The following is a 16,698-nucleotide window of genomic DNA, read 5'->3' as shown; positions in this document are numbered from 1 at the left end:
CTGAGGGGATGAGGCCAGGCTCCTCCTCACGCCGACCAGTCACTCCTCTGGGGTTGGAATTAGTGCGACATATGAGAGAGGGTAATCAGGGCCTGAGCTCATGGAGTCAATGCCTGGATCTGAGCAAGGTAGGACCCTTCTCCCTGCTCTGGGTAACTGAGCAGCCCCACCTCTGAGCACCAGGAGAGGCAGCTCCGAAGGGCTTTATGTGGCTGGGGCAGAGCATGCCATGGGCATCAGGACAGCGCAGCCAAGCTGGGCATGTGGTGAAGCGCTCTGGAGAGCAGAGCCACCATCTGCTGTGGGGAGAGCTGAAGAGGCTGCGCAGGAAAAGCGCCACTGATGGGAGTCCAGGCACATGGAGTGGTCAGCGCTTTGGGGGAGCTCTGCCTGGGGTGGGTTCAGGTAGCACGTTGTCCCTGGGTAGGGCGTCGGCAGCAGGGATCGTACCTGTCACCTCTGTGCCTTCGCACGACCCTCTGCTGCCTGAGCCGAAAGGCCCAGCTCCGTCAGGCTGGGCTGTAACAGGCTCGTTAGCCTCTCTGTGTGGCCCCGGCACCATTGGAGGGCCAGAGCACCTCCCGGCATGAGGCAGGTTACAGTAATAACCACAGTCGCCCCCTCCAGGGTCTGGCTCAGACGAGCTCTGCCTGGCATCACTGGCTTCGCAGTGAGCCAGTCAGCTCCAGGGGTGTTGGGCAAGGTCAGCAAACCTCCCTGACTCTGGGAGCAAACCTGGTGTCATAAATATAAAGGGAAGGGTAAACACCTTTAAATCCCTCCTGGCCAGAGGAAAAACCCTTTCACCTGTAAAAGGTTAAGAAGCTAGGATAACCTCACTGGCACCTGACCAAAATGACCAATGAGGAGACAAGATACTTTCAAAGCTGGGGGGGGAGAAACAAAGGGTTCTCTCTGTCTGTGTGTTGTTTTTGCCCGGACCAGAGCAGGAATGCGGGTCAGAACTCCTGTAAAGGGCTAATAAGCAATCTAGTTAGATATGTGTTAGATTCTGTTTTGTTTAAATGGCAGATAAAATAGGTTGTGCTGAATGGAATGTATATTCCTGTTTTTGTGTCTTTTTGTAACTTACGGTTTTGCCTAGAGGGATTCTCTATGTTTTGAATCTGATTACGCTGTAAGGTATTCACCATCCTGATTTTACAGAAGTGATTCTTTTACCTTTTCTTCAATTAAAATTCTGCTTTTAAGAACCTGATTGCTTTTTCATTGTGGTTAAGATCCAAGGGTTTGGGTCTGTGTTCACCTATGCAAATTGGTGAGGATTTTTACCAAGCCTTCCCCAGGAAAGGGGGTGTAGGGTTTGGGAGGATTTTGGGGGGAAAGACGTTTCCAAGCGAGCTCTTTCCCTGTTATATATTTGTTAGACGCTTGGTGGTGGCAGCAATAAAGTTCAAGGGCAAAAGGTAAAATAGTTTGTACCTTGGGGAAGTTTTAACATAAGCTGGTAAAAATAAGCTTAGGGGGTTTTTCATGCAGGTCCCCACATCTGTACCCTAGAGTTCAGAGTGGGGAAGGAACCTTGACACCTGGGCTGGGGCTCAGGGGCATGAAGAGCCCGGGCCAGGCAAGGCCCATGTCTGGTAGGGCCATTGTGACACCCAGGTGCCAGCGGGAACTTACAGGGGCTGGGACAGCTCCAGGGTCATGTTCTGTGTTCGCCGGGTTCTAGGGCCTGGCAGGCAACTCTCCATCGGAGACAATGGAGACATGCACGCAGCCCAGGCCCTAGTTCAGCCTGTGACCCCTCCATCAGCTGCTCACTGTGGTTATTGCTCCTCAGACTGGGAGCTCCTTGGGGCAGGGACTGTCTCTCACTAGGGCCTTGTGCAGTGTCTGGCATGATGGGGCCCTGATCCTGGTCATGGCCTTTGGATGCTACCACTATACTAGCGATCATAAATCCTTCTCAGCAGAAAGGAGTCGGTATGCACAGCTCCCGGCCCACCCTAAGCCATGTGGTCTGTTTCTGTTCGCTGACTGGATGGGGGGTAATTCTAGGAGTCAGGTCTTTGTGTGAACATCTGATACAGTCACTAGAAATCCAGGGTGTCTGTGAAAGATCCTGGGGTAAAGTGGCCCCAGGATCTTTGTGGGGAGTGGAAACCAACAGAGCCAGAAGGGCACAGAGCACTGGGCTAAACATTCAGAAGAGTGTTCCTCAGTCATGGTGAAAATCCTGGCCTGCTGAATCTATGGGAGTTTTGTCATCAACGTCAGTGAGGCGAGGAGTCCATCCTCCATGTTTGCAGCACTGGGGCAGTTCTGGCCCATGAGATTCAGCCTCCTTTCAGCCTAAACTCCTCACAGATCTGCTCCCATGAGGTAGCCTGGCGCCTTGGGTCTGGGTAGCAATGGGTGCCATCTCTGACTGTAATGACACGGGGACGGTCCATGAAAGTGAAAGGTGAAGACTTCAGCACTGATCAAAGGAAATGCTTTCTTGCTCAATGAGTCATTTGACTGTGGAACTCACTGCCACACGATGTCATTGAGGCCAAGAATTTAGCAAGATTCCTTTAGGGATTGGACCTTTATCTGGATAACCAGAATAGCCGTGTAGTATTGGAAGGGAGACAAAACCAATGCACATAGCATCTCAGTGCTGGCTTTGGCTGGGTAGACATTGCTGACTGTGCCAAACAACTATCCATTGGAACTGAGCTGGGACAACCAGAGCAAGGATGCAGGACCCAAGGGGCATATTCTGATCTCACTGCCTAAAATGCAAATCTGGATTCACTCCACTGAAATGAGTGGAGTCACTCTAGATTCACACTGGGATAACTGGTATCAGAATCTGGCCCTGGGTCTATGCAGGAGAAAGGCAGTGTGTGAGAGCTGCCCCAGCCCTGTGGCAGTGCAGGCATAAGAATGAATCACTGATGGTTCCTATCTTGTGTAATCCGTAGTGCCCGCCAGTCACAGATCTCCAATCCCTTTCCAGACGTTAATTGCAGCTTCCTGTGCTGGGGGGTAGCAGTGTCCCCATTCTAGAGATGGGAAGTTGAGGCCCAGAAAGGTTTCAGTGATTTGCTGAAGGTCTCAGACATTAAATCAGCCACTGAACCCAGGAGTTCTGCCACCCCGTTTGCTTCTCTAGCCACTGACCACAGTTCCTCCCCTGCAATGTAGTTAGACTCACCGCTGAGGCCTGGCATTATATTAACCCACCAGCAGCTGCACTGGAGCCAATCCTGTGCTCTCAAGGCCTGGAGGCAGGGAAAGGAAGAGTTAAGCCATTCGCTGATAGCTGGTGAGCTCATCGGAGCTGGACTATGCTCCCTTGGTTATTAACCACTCAACACAGCCCTGTAGACAATGTCGGGGGTGGGGCACGGTTAGCTGGAGCTGGGAGATCATAACACCCACTTACTCCAAATTCCATCCAGGTGTGGGGCAGAGGAGCCGGTCCTGAGCTGCTAGCCATGTAAGTAGGAATCTTTTACCATTGGGATTTAGAAGCACCATGAATAAGAGGAGCTTGCGAGTCAGGATTGAGGGGCAGTGTGAATAAGAAGGGGTTATGGGTGGTGATTGAGGAGCACCATGAATAGGAAGGGGCTGCGGGTTGGGATTGCGGAGGTCTGTGGATGGGCGGGAGATGCGTGTTGGAACTGAGAATCACTGAACCCCGGACTCGGGGGCTGGGGAGTTTCTTGTCTCTAGAGAGGAGGAACCTATATTTTGCAAAGTAAGCACCGAAAAGGGATATGCAAATAGTCCCAGATCTGATGCTTAACGGACAGGTGACACTGGGTGAGTTGCTGGGACCCTCTAAACTGTCTCTGACTCTAGAGGATGCTAAAAACCTGCAATCACAGGATTCAGTCCACAGGGCCAGACCCAGCTATCAGTTACACCAGCAGAATAACTCTGCATGGATCTCAACAGTGACTTGAATTTACATCAGTGTAATGGAGATCAGAATCTGGCCCCCCATCTTTCATTGAACAACTCCTGGGCAGCTTAAAACCCTTTGTACCGTATGTTTCCCCTATTTCTGCATCTGTAGCCAGAGTCTTGGAGTCTAAATAGCCTGTGTCTTCCCAAGCACACACCACACCAGAGACCTTGTCATACACGGGGAGTAGCAGAGGGGCAAGGTGGTTGGTTTAATGTGCTGAACTGCTTTTGAAGGGCTCCATCCTGCATGCCTTGTGCAGGCAAAGCTCCTTCTGAAGTCAGCAAGAGCTTTGCCTGGGGCCGGACTGCAGGATCCTGCTCTAAAAGGATCAACACAAAGTGATGCAAAGCTCAATAATCCTGGGGTGTTTCAACATCTGCTCCTGGGGGCGCTGATGGGAGGGCTGACCGTTGGATTGCCCCCTGAGCGTAGAGGAGATAGTTAATGTAGCCGGTTCCCTTGTCTCTGAGAGCGTCGTGCCCACGTGCCGGGATCATCCATGGTGAGTTCACTTTTTAAAACCTTCATTCCTTCAATAATCAGATGCACTCTGTGGCCCTTCACCCAGATGCTTTATTCCTAGACAGTCTCAGCACCAGTGCAGGTCAGTGGCCGGTTGGCTTGCTCCTTTAAGTTCTGCTGCACTTGGAGGTAAAACAAACCTGTCGCTCCATGTGTGGTCATCTCACTGATGTACCTGCTCGGTGGGGTGGATGAAGGTGGGGCTCCCAGTACCTTGTCTGTATATTTCATTTTGCCCAGCTTGGAATCATGTCACCTCTGGCACAAAGAGAAGGGGAACAAGCCAGTTTCTGTGTCATTCACTAGTGCTTAGATTGTGTGATGAAGGGACTATAGAAAACCCAAACATGGACAGAGTCACTGTGACAGGGGCTCTAAACTCCTAAAACCGGGGGGGGGGGGGCGTTAATTATGGTAAATTCCTTGATGTCGCCAACAACCCAAAGAGATTCAAAGATTCCAAGGCCAGCAGGGACCATTGTGATCATCTAGGCTGACCTCCTTTATAGTCCTGGGCAGAGAACTGCCCCCAAGAAATTCCTAGAGTTGAGCTTTTAGAAACACACCCAGTCCTGGTTTGAAAATTGTCAGTGATGGCGAGTCCACCATGACCCTTGGTAAATTGTTCCAATGGTTAATTACTCTGACTGTTAAAAATGTATGCCTTATTTCCAGTCTGAATTTGTCTAGCTTCAACTTCCAGCATTGGATCACGTTAGACCTTTCTCCACTAGACTGAAGAGCCCATTATTAAACATTTGCTCCCCATGCAGATACTTACAGACTGTGATCAAGTCACCCCTTAACCTTGTCTTTGTTGAGCCAAATAGATTGAGCTCCTTGAGTCCAGGCAGGTTTTTTAATCCTCTAATCATTCTCATGGCTATTCTCTGACCCCTCTCCAATTTATCAACATCCTTCTTGAATTGTGGGCACCAGAACCGGACACAGGATTCTAGCAGTGTTCGCACCAGTGCCAAATACAGAGGTAAAATAACTGCTCTATTTCTTCCTGAGATTCTGCTGTTTATGCATCCCAGGGTCACATTTGCCCTTTTGGCCACAGTGTCACACTAAGAGCTCATGTTCAGATGATTATCCACCATAAACCCAAATCTTTTTCAGAGTCCCTGCTTCCCAGGATAGAGTCCCTCATTCTGTAAGTATGGCCTTTCTTCGTTCCTAGATGCATACTTTTACATGTAACTGTATTAAAGTGCATTCTGTCTGCTTGCACCCAGTTTACCAAGTGATCCAGGTCTCTCTGTATCAGTGACCTGCCCTCTTTATTATTTGCCACTCACCCAATTTTTGTGTCATCTGCAAACTTTATCGGTGATGATTTTATGTTTTCTTCCAGGTCACTGATAAAAATGTTAATGTAAATGTAGGGCCAGAAACTGATACTGGCTGGACCCGACTGGAAACACACCCACTCAGTGATGATTCCCCATTTACGGTTACATTTGGAGTTAGCCAGCTTTTAATCCATTTAATGTGTGCCATGTTAATTTTATATCGTTCTAGTTTTTTTATCAAGATGTCGTGCGGTACCAAGTCAAATACCTTACAGACATCGCAATCAATCATGTCAACGCTATCTCCTTATCAACCAACCAGACTTGTACTTTCATCAAAAACAGATATTAAGTTAGTTTGACAGGATCTATTTTCCATAAACCCACATTGATTTGCATTAATTAACTTCCCCTCCTTTAATTCTTTATTTCTCAGCTCCTGTCTCAGCAGCTTGTCAGCTTGCCTGGGATCGAGGTCAGGCTGAGAGGTCTAGAATTACTGGGGTCATCCCGTTTACTCTTTTTGAAAATTGGCACATTAGTTTTCTACCAGTCTTCTGCAGTTTCCCCAGGGCTCCAAGATCTATTGAAAACATGTTAAGGAACAATAGGAATCATTCCCAGGTGCAATGGCATTGTTTGTTAACTGCACCATAAAACTTCTACACTCATGAAAAGGGCAGAGAATCCAGGGGACACGGTGAGGGGTGTTTCCATAGGCTGGAGAGCTGCCATTCCAGAGCAGTTTGAGATCCACACACCTTCTCTTTATGATCCCATGCACGTCGCACTGTATCAATTCCTCCTTTCCATCCACCACAAAGATACCTGTAAATCCAGATGGCGCATTGAGAGATTCCGAGATTCACAGACTCCAAGGCCAGAAAGGACCATTAGAGCATCTAATGTGACCTCCTGCATAACCCAGATCAGAGAATTTCATCCTGTTGCTCCTGTGTTGAGCGTAATAACTTGGGATCCAGTAGCCTTGAAATGAAGTCTGGAGCAAAATACATATTGTTGAAAAGGATTTCCCACTTTTACCAGCTCTCCAACTGTTGACTGACTTAGTCAATTTTGTTCTTTTTGTTACTGAGAATCTCTAGATTTCCTAGCAGTTGGAAGCCAAATCTGATTTCCGTTTCTTAGCAATCAGTGGAGGGGACAAAAAAAACCCAAAAACATGTCTCAGGAAACTTAGACAAACCAGGAGATGCTGAGAATTTCCTGCACAAAATAATTGACCTTCCCAGAGTCCCACGCAGCACAGCAGCGAGAGGAGAATGATGCCTTGGGTATTTCTTGACAACCTGCTAAGGGCTCTTGCCAGTAGCCAGGCACCTTGCTGGGATGTTGGAGTTGGGGATGTGGCATTTGTGACTCCTGGTTCCCCCCCTTTGGCTGGAAAGAAGTGTTAGGCTGGGGAAGACCGGGAAGAGGCCCTATCTCTAGGGACAGGCAGAGTGGGCAATGGTGGGAACAACGCTGCTCCCGCTGGGGACTTGCTGGTCTTTTCCAGCCTTGGGCATTGGTCTTTCTAAGGGCAGCGGGGGCATGCAACTGCCCCTGTGTCAGCAGCTGTGGGGATTGTACCTGAGTCCTCTAGATTGCAATACACAGGCCTCTGCTACCTGAGCTAAAAGTCCTGGCTCTGTTAGCCAGGCTGTAGCAGGCTCATCACCTGTGCGTGGCGATCAGGCCCAGGAGTCACGCTGTGGCAGCAGGGACTCATTTGCAGAGCACTCAGGGGCAGGGCAGGGGTTGGCTGGAAAGGGGGAAAGCTGATCTCTCTGCACAGCATGCGGCGCTGGCATCAGCCATCCTGTCAGGGCATTGGGCCCGCAGCGCTGAGATGGCAGCACCGCTCAGGGCTGTGACCCACGCACCCCAGCTGTGGGACCTGTGCCGTGCTCAGCGCAGCCAAGTGCCAGGGAACTTCCCGCTTCACCCAACCCCCAAGCAGCTTCCCCTAGGGCTCTCCACAGCTCCTGGCCCTCCTGACCAACTCTGGCCCATTCTGGGTGGCTGTGGCACTGCCCGAGGCCCTAGCCAGCTTGGTCTCGGACGCACAATGCTGCCTTCCACCCGCTGTGCGCTCAGCATTCCCAGCTCCAACACTGGCTCCCAGTGCAGCCGGGGCAAGTCGCTCCCCCTCGGCCAGGGGATGGTTATGTCCAGAGGAATGGGCCCCCTGAAGCCAGCCACCCACCCACCCACCTCAGCCCTCTTGAGGGGTCATTATTTGGAAGGGACACGGCCCCAGCAGCCCTGACTGACTGCTACGGGGAGTCTGCCGAGGAGAAGAGAGGGGCTGGATTTACTGCTGGGACACATTTTTTATTTGCCAAAAATACCGTTTCGTCGCCCCGGCTCTATTCACAAATATGACATGAATCTGCCAAATAGTTTCTGCAAAAACAATCGTTCAGGATTTCCAACACCCTGAGGGGACCCCACTTGCCTCCACCCACCCTAGCCCCATCGCTAGGGCCCATAACTGGGGTCTGGGAGACACCAGTGCATTCCCTCCTTTGCCTGGAGTACAAAGGGAGCTGGAATGGGGTGGCCCCTGGTATAAGCACATGCCCTCGCCATGGTGCTCTAGAATCAGCATCTGCTTTGCCTGCCCCAGTGACTATTCAAATATTACACAGTGGAGCAGCTTCACCAGCAGAGAGACTCTTCCCAGACCATCCCATAGGCCAGTGACTGGGGCACCTCTTGTAACGCAGAAGGCCCAAGTTCAGATTCCTCTTCCATGGCAGGCAGTGGAGGGACTGAACCCACCACAGGGCAGCAGCCTAATTACTGGGCTGGCAGTTATACAGGTCAGAGCTCCCAGGGCCAGAAGGGACCATTGGGGTCAGCTAGTCTGACAGGCCAGAAGCCTGCCCCACAATCATTCCCAGAGCAGAGCTTTAAGGAAAACACCCAGTCTTGATTTAAAAATTGCCAGTGATGGAGAATCTACCACAATCCTAGGTAAATTGTTCCAGTGATTAATTCCTCTCCCTGTTCAAATCCTGTCCGAATTTGTCTGTCTTCAACCTCCAGCCGTTGAATCATGTCATGACTTTCTCTGCTAGACTGAGAGCCCACTATCAAATATTTGTTCCCCAGGCAGGTGCTTACAGACGGCGATCAAGTCACCCCTTAACCTTCTTTTTGTTAAACTAAACAGATTGAGTTCCCTGAGTCCATCACTATAAGATGTTTTCTAATCCTGTAATCATCACCAACTCCTCCTCCGCCTCCATTCTGTGAATCTAGCCCTTTATTTCCTTTGCGTTTACGTGAAAAAAGTGCCCAGAAACTTAAACGAAGCTAAATTCTTGTTGATTCTAGATTCACTAAAATATTTTGGAATGTTTTATTTCCCTTTGGGTCGAACCAAGTTTTGTTTTTGAACTGCCAGGGACTGGTTAGTCACCCAGCTCTAGTGAGGATGAAGTATTGAGGGTGGGGGCTTGTGAGAATCCAGGACAGTCACTTATTTGCATCAGATCTGGGAGCCTCTCCCAGACTCCCAGACAGAGATGTGATCCATTTTGTGATTCTGCTTTTTTCTCACAGTGTTTCCTCATCCTTTCCCCACCCTCTGGGTCTATTTTGTCCACCTGTTACATCCTGTCTGGCATGTAGATGGGGAGCTTTCGGGGCAGGGACTGTCTTTTTCATTCTTTGTCTGTACAGCCCTAGCACAGTGGGGCCCTGACCCTTGATTTGGGATCCTAGCTATTGTTCCCAGTATTATTCCTCCACCTTTCCAAAGGGGTGCACTAGAAGGAAAGTGACCAGGGCCAGAACAGGGAGGACACTGTTCACAATAAACTGAACACATGGGCAGGGGGGAAATCTTAGGAGACACTGGCATCGGGCACTGGCTGCTCCATTTGGTCCATTACACCAGAATACAGACAGGTTTTCTTAGCAGCTGTGCCAGCTTGGTAACCTCTCTAACTGCACTCCATTTACACAGCATCAGCTCCCTCATTGATTCCTCGCAATGGGAAATTTTCTGAGGTCTCACTTCTGATCTGACAGCTGGCTGGAAGGACTTTCCAGGGCTCATAGTCCAGCCCTGGGCACTTACAAGGCAGTTTTCCATGTCTCCTAACCCCAGCCAAATGCAGGAGATGCAATTTTATGCAGCCCCAAAGATGAACAAAGAATGCAGATGAGGCTAATCATCCTGCATATGTCAAATGAGGACTGAAGAGTTTTCAAAAGCTTATTGCTCCGGATCACAAATCCTGCCCAGAGCAAACGACTGTGGGCTGTACTAAAAAACATGGGCCCGCACCTGCAAAGCCTTATGACGGTGCTCCACTTCACACATGACCGGCCCATTGAAAACACTGGAGTAACTGACGTGCCTAAAGCTAGCCATGGGCCTGAGTCTTTAGATTCGGGCCCAAAGCAGTTAAATGTCATTTCTTCCTTTGCATGCCTGCTGAGTCCTAAGTGCAGGGTTCTGGGTTTGCCCCTTAAATAGATACCTACAGGAGACCCCTAAAACAGAGCATTTCCCTGCACACATTATGCACTCTGTCTTCCCTCTGTTCTTGCAGGAGAATTACAAAGCCCTGAACCTTAGATGGATAGGGGGCTGGCCACAGTTACAAAGCTGGCATCGCTCTCTGTGTCACCCAGCCATTCCTGGGTCATCCAGCCCCCGGTGTGATGGCTGAGAGGCCTGCGCTCCAGGTGAAATAAGCCAGACTACACCTGCAGCTGGGCTGGAATTATTCCACAGACACTGATGAATGAAATCGCTAGACTGGCATCCATGATCTTCCACTCTCTGGGCTGTAGGCCACAGAGGGTGGATCTGGCATTTTCTGCTGCATACCAGTTGAAGTTTCCAAAGGGCAGACAGCAAGCATTGAGGGGTTAATCTGCCTGCTTTCTGTGTTTCAGCAACAGCCAGCAACCAATCAAAGCCCAGTGGAAATAGCAGTTTATAGAAACCCCACCACTTTCCCTCTTATCCTAATGGCTTCTCTGCATTACACTGCTGGCTTCCGAGAAAATGGATTTCCTTCTTGATTTGGTGAGAAAGTAACTGCAACACTGGGGCCCATGAGGAGCCCAGCAATTCCAGTGAGAGCAATTCTCTGTGTGGATTACTTAGAATCGGAGCCTTTCCACATACGTGAGCAGATCCTGCAGCTAACAGCACCTTGGGGAGCGCAAACCACTCACCATCCCAGAAATGTCTCTCACTCTCCTCCTGGCAAATCAAAGGCTGCGTATTAACACCTAGCCCTGATCTAGCACTTTTCTTCTAGTGAGCTCAAAGCCCTTTGCAAAGGTGGCCAGTATTATTAGCCCCATTGTACAGATGGGGAAACTGAGGCACAGATAGGGGAAGCAACATGCCCAAGGTCACCCAGCAGGCCCCAGGCAGAGCCAGAAATATAACCTAGCCAGGTGTCCTCAGTCCCAGCCTACCATACTAGCTGCTGGGCCACACACTGCCTCCCTAAACTAAAATTACATGTGGCCTTGACAAGTCCCACGTTCTGGGACTGACTGTGGCCAGCTGCTGCCCAGATGCACAAGCAGGGAGAAAGCACAAAGGCGAAGTTAGACCCAGTCCTACCAACTGCTCTGTTTGGTCTCTCATCTCTCTCTCCCCAGGTGGCCTTGTCTAGCCTAGAGTGTTTAGCCCAAGGAAGGCACTACTGTTGGGAGATTTGAACAGGGTGGGTCCCAGCAAGAAACCAGGCTGGATTGGGGGTGCTGGCTGGGGAAAGCTTGTCACTAGGCCCCCCAGTGCATTCTGGGTTAGAAGGCCTGTGGGGGCAAGCATATCTGTGGAAGCCATGACAGTTAGGACCACCTACCTATGCCAGGCTTGTGAGAAGGCAGCGTGGCCCACTGGGTAGGGCACTGGACTGGGCAGCTTGGCATGTGCACCACATTCCCAACTTGCTCTCCGAGTTGCCGGGTGACCTGGGCAAGCCATCACCCCACTCTGTGCCTTAGTTTCCCCATTAGTTAAATGGGGACAATGACACGTTCCCTGGTGAAGCATTTTGGTGTCCTTGTATCTCATGGGCGGGGTCTTCTCTCACTCTGGTGTAAGCAGAGGTGGATTCAGGTGGAAATGCGGGGCATGAGAAAGGAGACACAGGCCACCGGGCCTTCCAGAGCTCTGCTCCTCCCATCCCTTTGATGCCTGCTCTGAGAATGTGGCACACACTGACTGCAGTACCTGGTCAGCTCTGCTGGCTGCTCTAAGGCAGGGCAGGGGCTGCTGGCTAGTGCTGTTAGCCTTGCCCTAGGGGTGGTCCCAAAAGGGCCAGATTTTCCAAAGTGCTCAGCGCCCAGCAGCTCCCACCAAGAGCACTGGGAGCTGCTGGGTGTTGAGCACCCTTGGAAAACTGGCCATTTCACCGAAGTGCCCCAATGGGAGCTGGGTTCTTGTGATCCATGGAGCAAAAACTGTGCTGGACCCATGCACAGGGGCACAGAGTGAGGAGTTCCTATGGGCTTGCTCAATGCCCGGGCACAACTGGGCCCAGCTGGGGTATTTTTAAGCTGCGATGTTCCCACAAGAGCAATACAGTCCTCTCTCAGCTGCAACCCCGTGAGCCTTTCTGTGCTCTGGCTCTGGGGTGGCCTTTGGCCCCACCTAATCAGTGACCCCTCCAAACAGCATGACCCTGTGAATGAATGTCAGTCCCCGCAGTGCTAATCCTCTCTGTTTTCCTCTTCTGTTCCTCTCAGGCATTAACCCCCAGACCCGCAATGCCCAGCACCATGGAAACCCACCCCAAGAACCTGGATGGGAGTGAAAAGTCCCCTGAATCCAAGGATTTGATCACTAGCAACACAGCCAGCACGCTGTGCATCAGCTCCAGGAGTGAGTCCGTCTGGGCCAATGCACCCAGGAACAAGTGGGAGATCTACCACAAGCCCATCGTGGTGGTTTCTGTCGGAGGCGCCATCTTCCTCTTTGGGGTGGTGGTCACCAGCCTGTCCTGCTTCATAACGATCAATAAGAATGTTTACAAAATGTGCGGCCCGGCGTTCCTGTCCCTGGGGCTGATGCTCCTGGTTTGCGGCTTCGTCTGGATCCCCGTCATCCGGAAGAAGCAGCGGCAGAGACAGAAATCACGCTTCTTTCAGAACATCAAGTCATTCTTCTTTAACCGCTGAGGGCTGCTCAGGCTTAGCACTCGCGGGTGGCAAGCAATGCCTCTTTCAGCCTGACTGGATTTGCCATGAGATTATTAGGGCCTTATCCTGCTCTTAGACATGCCTAGTGGATCCCCAACTTTGACCTTCTCCTCTCCCCATAGGTGACATTCATCCCCATGCAGGTCCTCTGTGGGCAAGTAAATTTCACACTATGTGCTAGGAAAGCAGAATACTGGTGTGGAGACAAGCAGGTTGGGCCCAAGCCCTAGATTTTGCTCTTGACTGTACATTGAGCAAACCTGCAAACATTGACCATGTCCTATAGAGGACAAAGCTTTGAACTGTATTCATCAACACCCGGCACCTGTACTGCTGAACACCTGTCTGGGATGGTCTCAGGGGCTGGACTTGATGACCTCTCAAGATCCCTTCCAGCTCTACATTTCTATGATTCTATGAATGGGATTTCACTAGAAAATGTAACCCTTTACTCAGGTGACTGACTCTTACTCACGGGAGCAGTCCCATGGATTTGAATGCCACTACTTGTGTCAGTAAGAGTCACAGGACAGGTCTGACAGGGTATCGCCGGAAAGGATTTCAGCTGTTCAGGACGTGCTGTGTTAATAGGGGAAACAGGGCTACGCTAGGAAGGGATTGGATTGTTCTCCATCAGCCATATGGCTACAACCCCTCTCTGGCTAAGATGACCAAGTACAACACTTCAGATATAGACGATCCATAGTGCCAGGATATGTCAATGGGATCTGGAGGAGACCGTGCATTCAGAATGCTCTGCAAGGGCAAACAGAATCATTTCTTTCTAGCCAACCCTGCATTGGACCTCAGAGGATACATCCAGAATGATAAACATGCATGATCCACAGCTGAGAATGAAAGGACTTAGATGGGGATGTGTATGAAGTTCATCTCGTAATTGTCACTATGAAACGAGCGTCTGTGTGCAATGCTACTCCAAAAGGGCATTCCAATATGTTGCTTACTCAAGACTTTCTGATGAAGTGTGGGGTGATATTTATTTCTACCTAAACAGCCAAGCTGAAGAGCAACTGAGCACAGAAGTAGCATTTCTCTGTTCAATTTTACAGACTGTCTAAGAAATTCCGTTCCTCAAGGTCTCTGGCTGCAAGGCTATATTGCACCAATTACATATTTATCTCAGTTTGGAGTGATTGTCTCTGTTGTGATGGATTCCAGCACAAACCTCAAACATTCCACCTGGGCGGAACAAGAGCAAATGTAAAGGAGATGTCTTATTTAACTCAAGGCCATTGAACTCCTCTTGTTAAGAATTATGTACCCTGGGAAATTTACCTACAAAAGCAGGAATCATTACCAAATATTTTTGGTTAATATTGTAGTTGCCTTTTTCCAGTGGGGCCCAGTTAGTTTTAAAAAACTTGTAAATACAGCGTCCCAACTGCAAATCCAACTGTGCAACTGGTCTTTGGTTTGGATACTAGGGACAAGATTTTTACAAATAGTCGCCTAGTTCGTAGTTAGGCGCCTACATAAATCGCCTGATTTTCAAAGCAGCTGAGCTGTTGTTGACTCCACTGAAGTCAATGGGAGCTGAGAAGACTCAGCAACCACAATTGGATTGTGTCTCTGGTTAGCCCCATAAGCATAGCACTGAGTAAACCAATACCTGCATGCAGACCACTCTTTCTCCCGTGTCAGGACACGGCCGTGCACCGACGAGTCTAGCTTTGGTGAGGTGGCATTGTAACGGCCCCAGATGGTTTCTGATGTAGAACAACACTCATCCGAGACCAAATGGCTGCGACTCATGGAAAAGGCACAGTCTGGCTCTTCTTTGCAACCAGAATCCTCCTCTCTGAGCCAAATGCAGCCATTCAGCCTGGATAGCAAGTTGAATTCCTTAGGAGAAAGAGGAATGAAAGTCTGTGTGGCACTGGTTGTGTTTTGCAGAACCCCTCTAGTCTTCACAAAGCTTAACGATTTTGTTTCAAACGTCAGAAGTGATCAGACTGCCACAGCTTCTGGTGATCTGAACAATCCTTTTGGACCTTAAAATCTGTGGGGAAGACCCTTAACTGCTGCATGTTGTCATAATGCCATTGAGGGTCCAGTGACTAGGGCGCTAACCTAGGGCTTTGCAGACTGAGATCCAATTCTCTTCTCTGCTACAAACTTCCTTGTGCAATCTTGGGCAAGATACTCAGCCTCTCAGTGCCTCAGTTCCCCTCCTGCCCTACCTCACAAGGGGGTTGGGAGGATAAATACACTGAAGATTGTGACATACTTTTGAGATCTTCTGGTGAAAAGTGCCATATAAGAGCCAGGTACGATTACAAGGCAATGGAGCAATGAGAACTGACACCAGTCCCTGGGGACAGCCTGCGTTTCCCTGGCCCAGCCACAGAGCAGGACTGCTGCTTGAGAAGCTGAGACGCTTGTTCCCTGCTGATGAAATGAAGGGATCTTAAGCTGGAGAAGAAACTGGAGCATCTATTAGAAGATCACATTGGGTTCAGTGCAGCCCTGTCACAATGCATGGCATTCTGCACTCACAGCGACAGCTTCCCATTGAGTCTGGGGCAGGGTGCTGAGATCAGACCATGCTGAGTGTTTCTTGCACTAACCGCATTTGTATCTCTACTTTCTTTCCTGGTAATGACAGTTTTCTAACACGTCCATTGGGCTTGTTATTAAACTGAGCTAAGAGGAAAGTCTCTTTCAGAGCCCTCTACCTACCACAATGCTGATAGAGCTAAGCCAACCAGGCCTGCTTCCAAAGCAATTCAACCAAAAAATAAATCCAGCTGCCACAACACAAACGTTCCTTCCATGGACACCAGCACCCAGTGAGTGGGTCTAGCCCTTAGCTGCAAAGGGAAGGGTCCAGCTGCATTAATGTTAATGCACTGAAATTCACCCTCTTGCAGCAAGTGCAGTGCTGGGCCTGGGCAGGGGCTCTGGGGCCTTAGGTTAATAGCTCCTGGAGAATGCTGCTCTGGTTTGAGCCCTGGGGTTTCATATTAATAGAGAATGTGGGTGGCAGGTGGGGACAGGGAGCCCAATATTCAAGATTCAAGATAAGAAAGTATACAGCCCTGGCTCTGGGGGGCGGCCCTGGTGAATTTGTTCAGTATTCCATGAGCAGATCCCGAAGGAATCCGAGCCATTTCTTGGCTGGCATGGAAATGATTAACTCCCACCCATGTGCCCTGCCCCTCCCCCCTTAAATTTCAGCTCTACTCCAAAGGAGACCCTCTGGCGGGTTAACATCCCTTGTACTCCAAGGTGCCTGGGACTCTCCAGATTCTCAGATCCACTGAGGTTCATAGGTGCAGCTCCACTGACTCTGGCTCTGTGAGGGAGTCTCCTTGTCCGAGAGCCTCCTTGTCTGAGACTCCTCCTGGGAGTCCCCTCAGTTTTGCCTGAAACAAATGCAGCTCAGCCAGCCGCCTCTTGAAGGTTCAGATGAGGTGAGGCACCCAAGAGGGTTGAGATGCTCCCCGGGCTCGGAGCACTACCTGCTAAAGGATGGTAGTGCCGTGTGCGCAAGACACCAAACCCCGACCTTGCCATGGGCAGAGCGCTCGGCCAGAAGCTGATTTACTGGTATCTGACGTGTATTCTGAAGTGGTTAGATTGTCCATAGGGGAGTCCCCATCTGGGATGTGACAAGCTGAGGGTAGCTTCCTCTTAAATCTCTCCCATGCCCTGATTTTAGTCCTGTGCCTGCTAATGCCTTGTTGGGGGGGTGGACGTCGCTCTGGCCGGATGGTGCCTGATTTCCGAATGCAATGAATA

General features: G+C 50.1%; 1 protein-coding gene across 1 annotated transcript; it reads left to right on the top strand.

Moving 5' to 3' along the window:
• Nucleotides 1-3,272: 3,272 nt before the first annotated feature.
• Nucleotides 3,273-16,698, top strand: PIRT (phosphoinositide interacting regulator of transient receptor potential channels). The gene is made up of 2 exons (XM_007072486.3): nt 3,273-3,451; nt 12,484-16,698. Exon 2 carries the CDS (start codon nt 12,505-12,507, stop codon nt 12,913-12,915), a length of 411 nt encoding a protein of 136 aa, XP_007072548.1. The 5' UTR covers nt 3,273-3,451; nt 12,484-12,504; the 3' UTR covers nt 12,916-16,698.

The sequence above is a fragment of the Chelonia mydas genome, chromosome 14 (assembly GCF_015237465.2).
Source record: "Chelonia mydas isolate rCheMyd1 chromosome 14, rCheMyd1.pri.v2, whole genome shotgun sequence".
Classification (NCBI taxonomy): Eukaryota; Metazoa; Chordata; order Testudines; family Cheloniidae; genus Chelonia; species Chelonia mydas.
This window is presented reverse-complemented; position numbering and strand designations above follow the sequence as displayed.

Excerpts from the sequence above, each read along its gene's own strand:
- PIRT (XM_007072486.3), top strand. The coding sequence starts at position 12,505 with ATGCCCAGCACCATGGAAACCCACCCCAAGAACCTGGATGGGAGTGAA.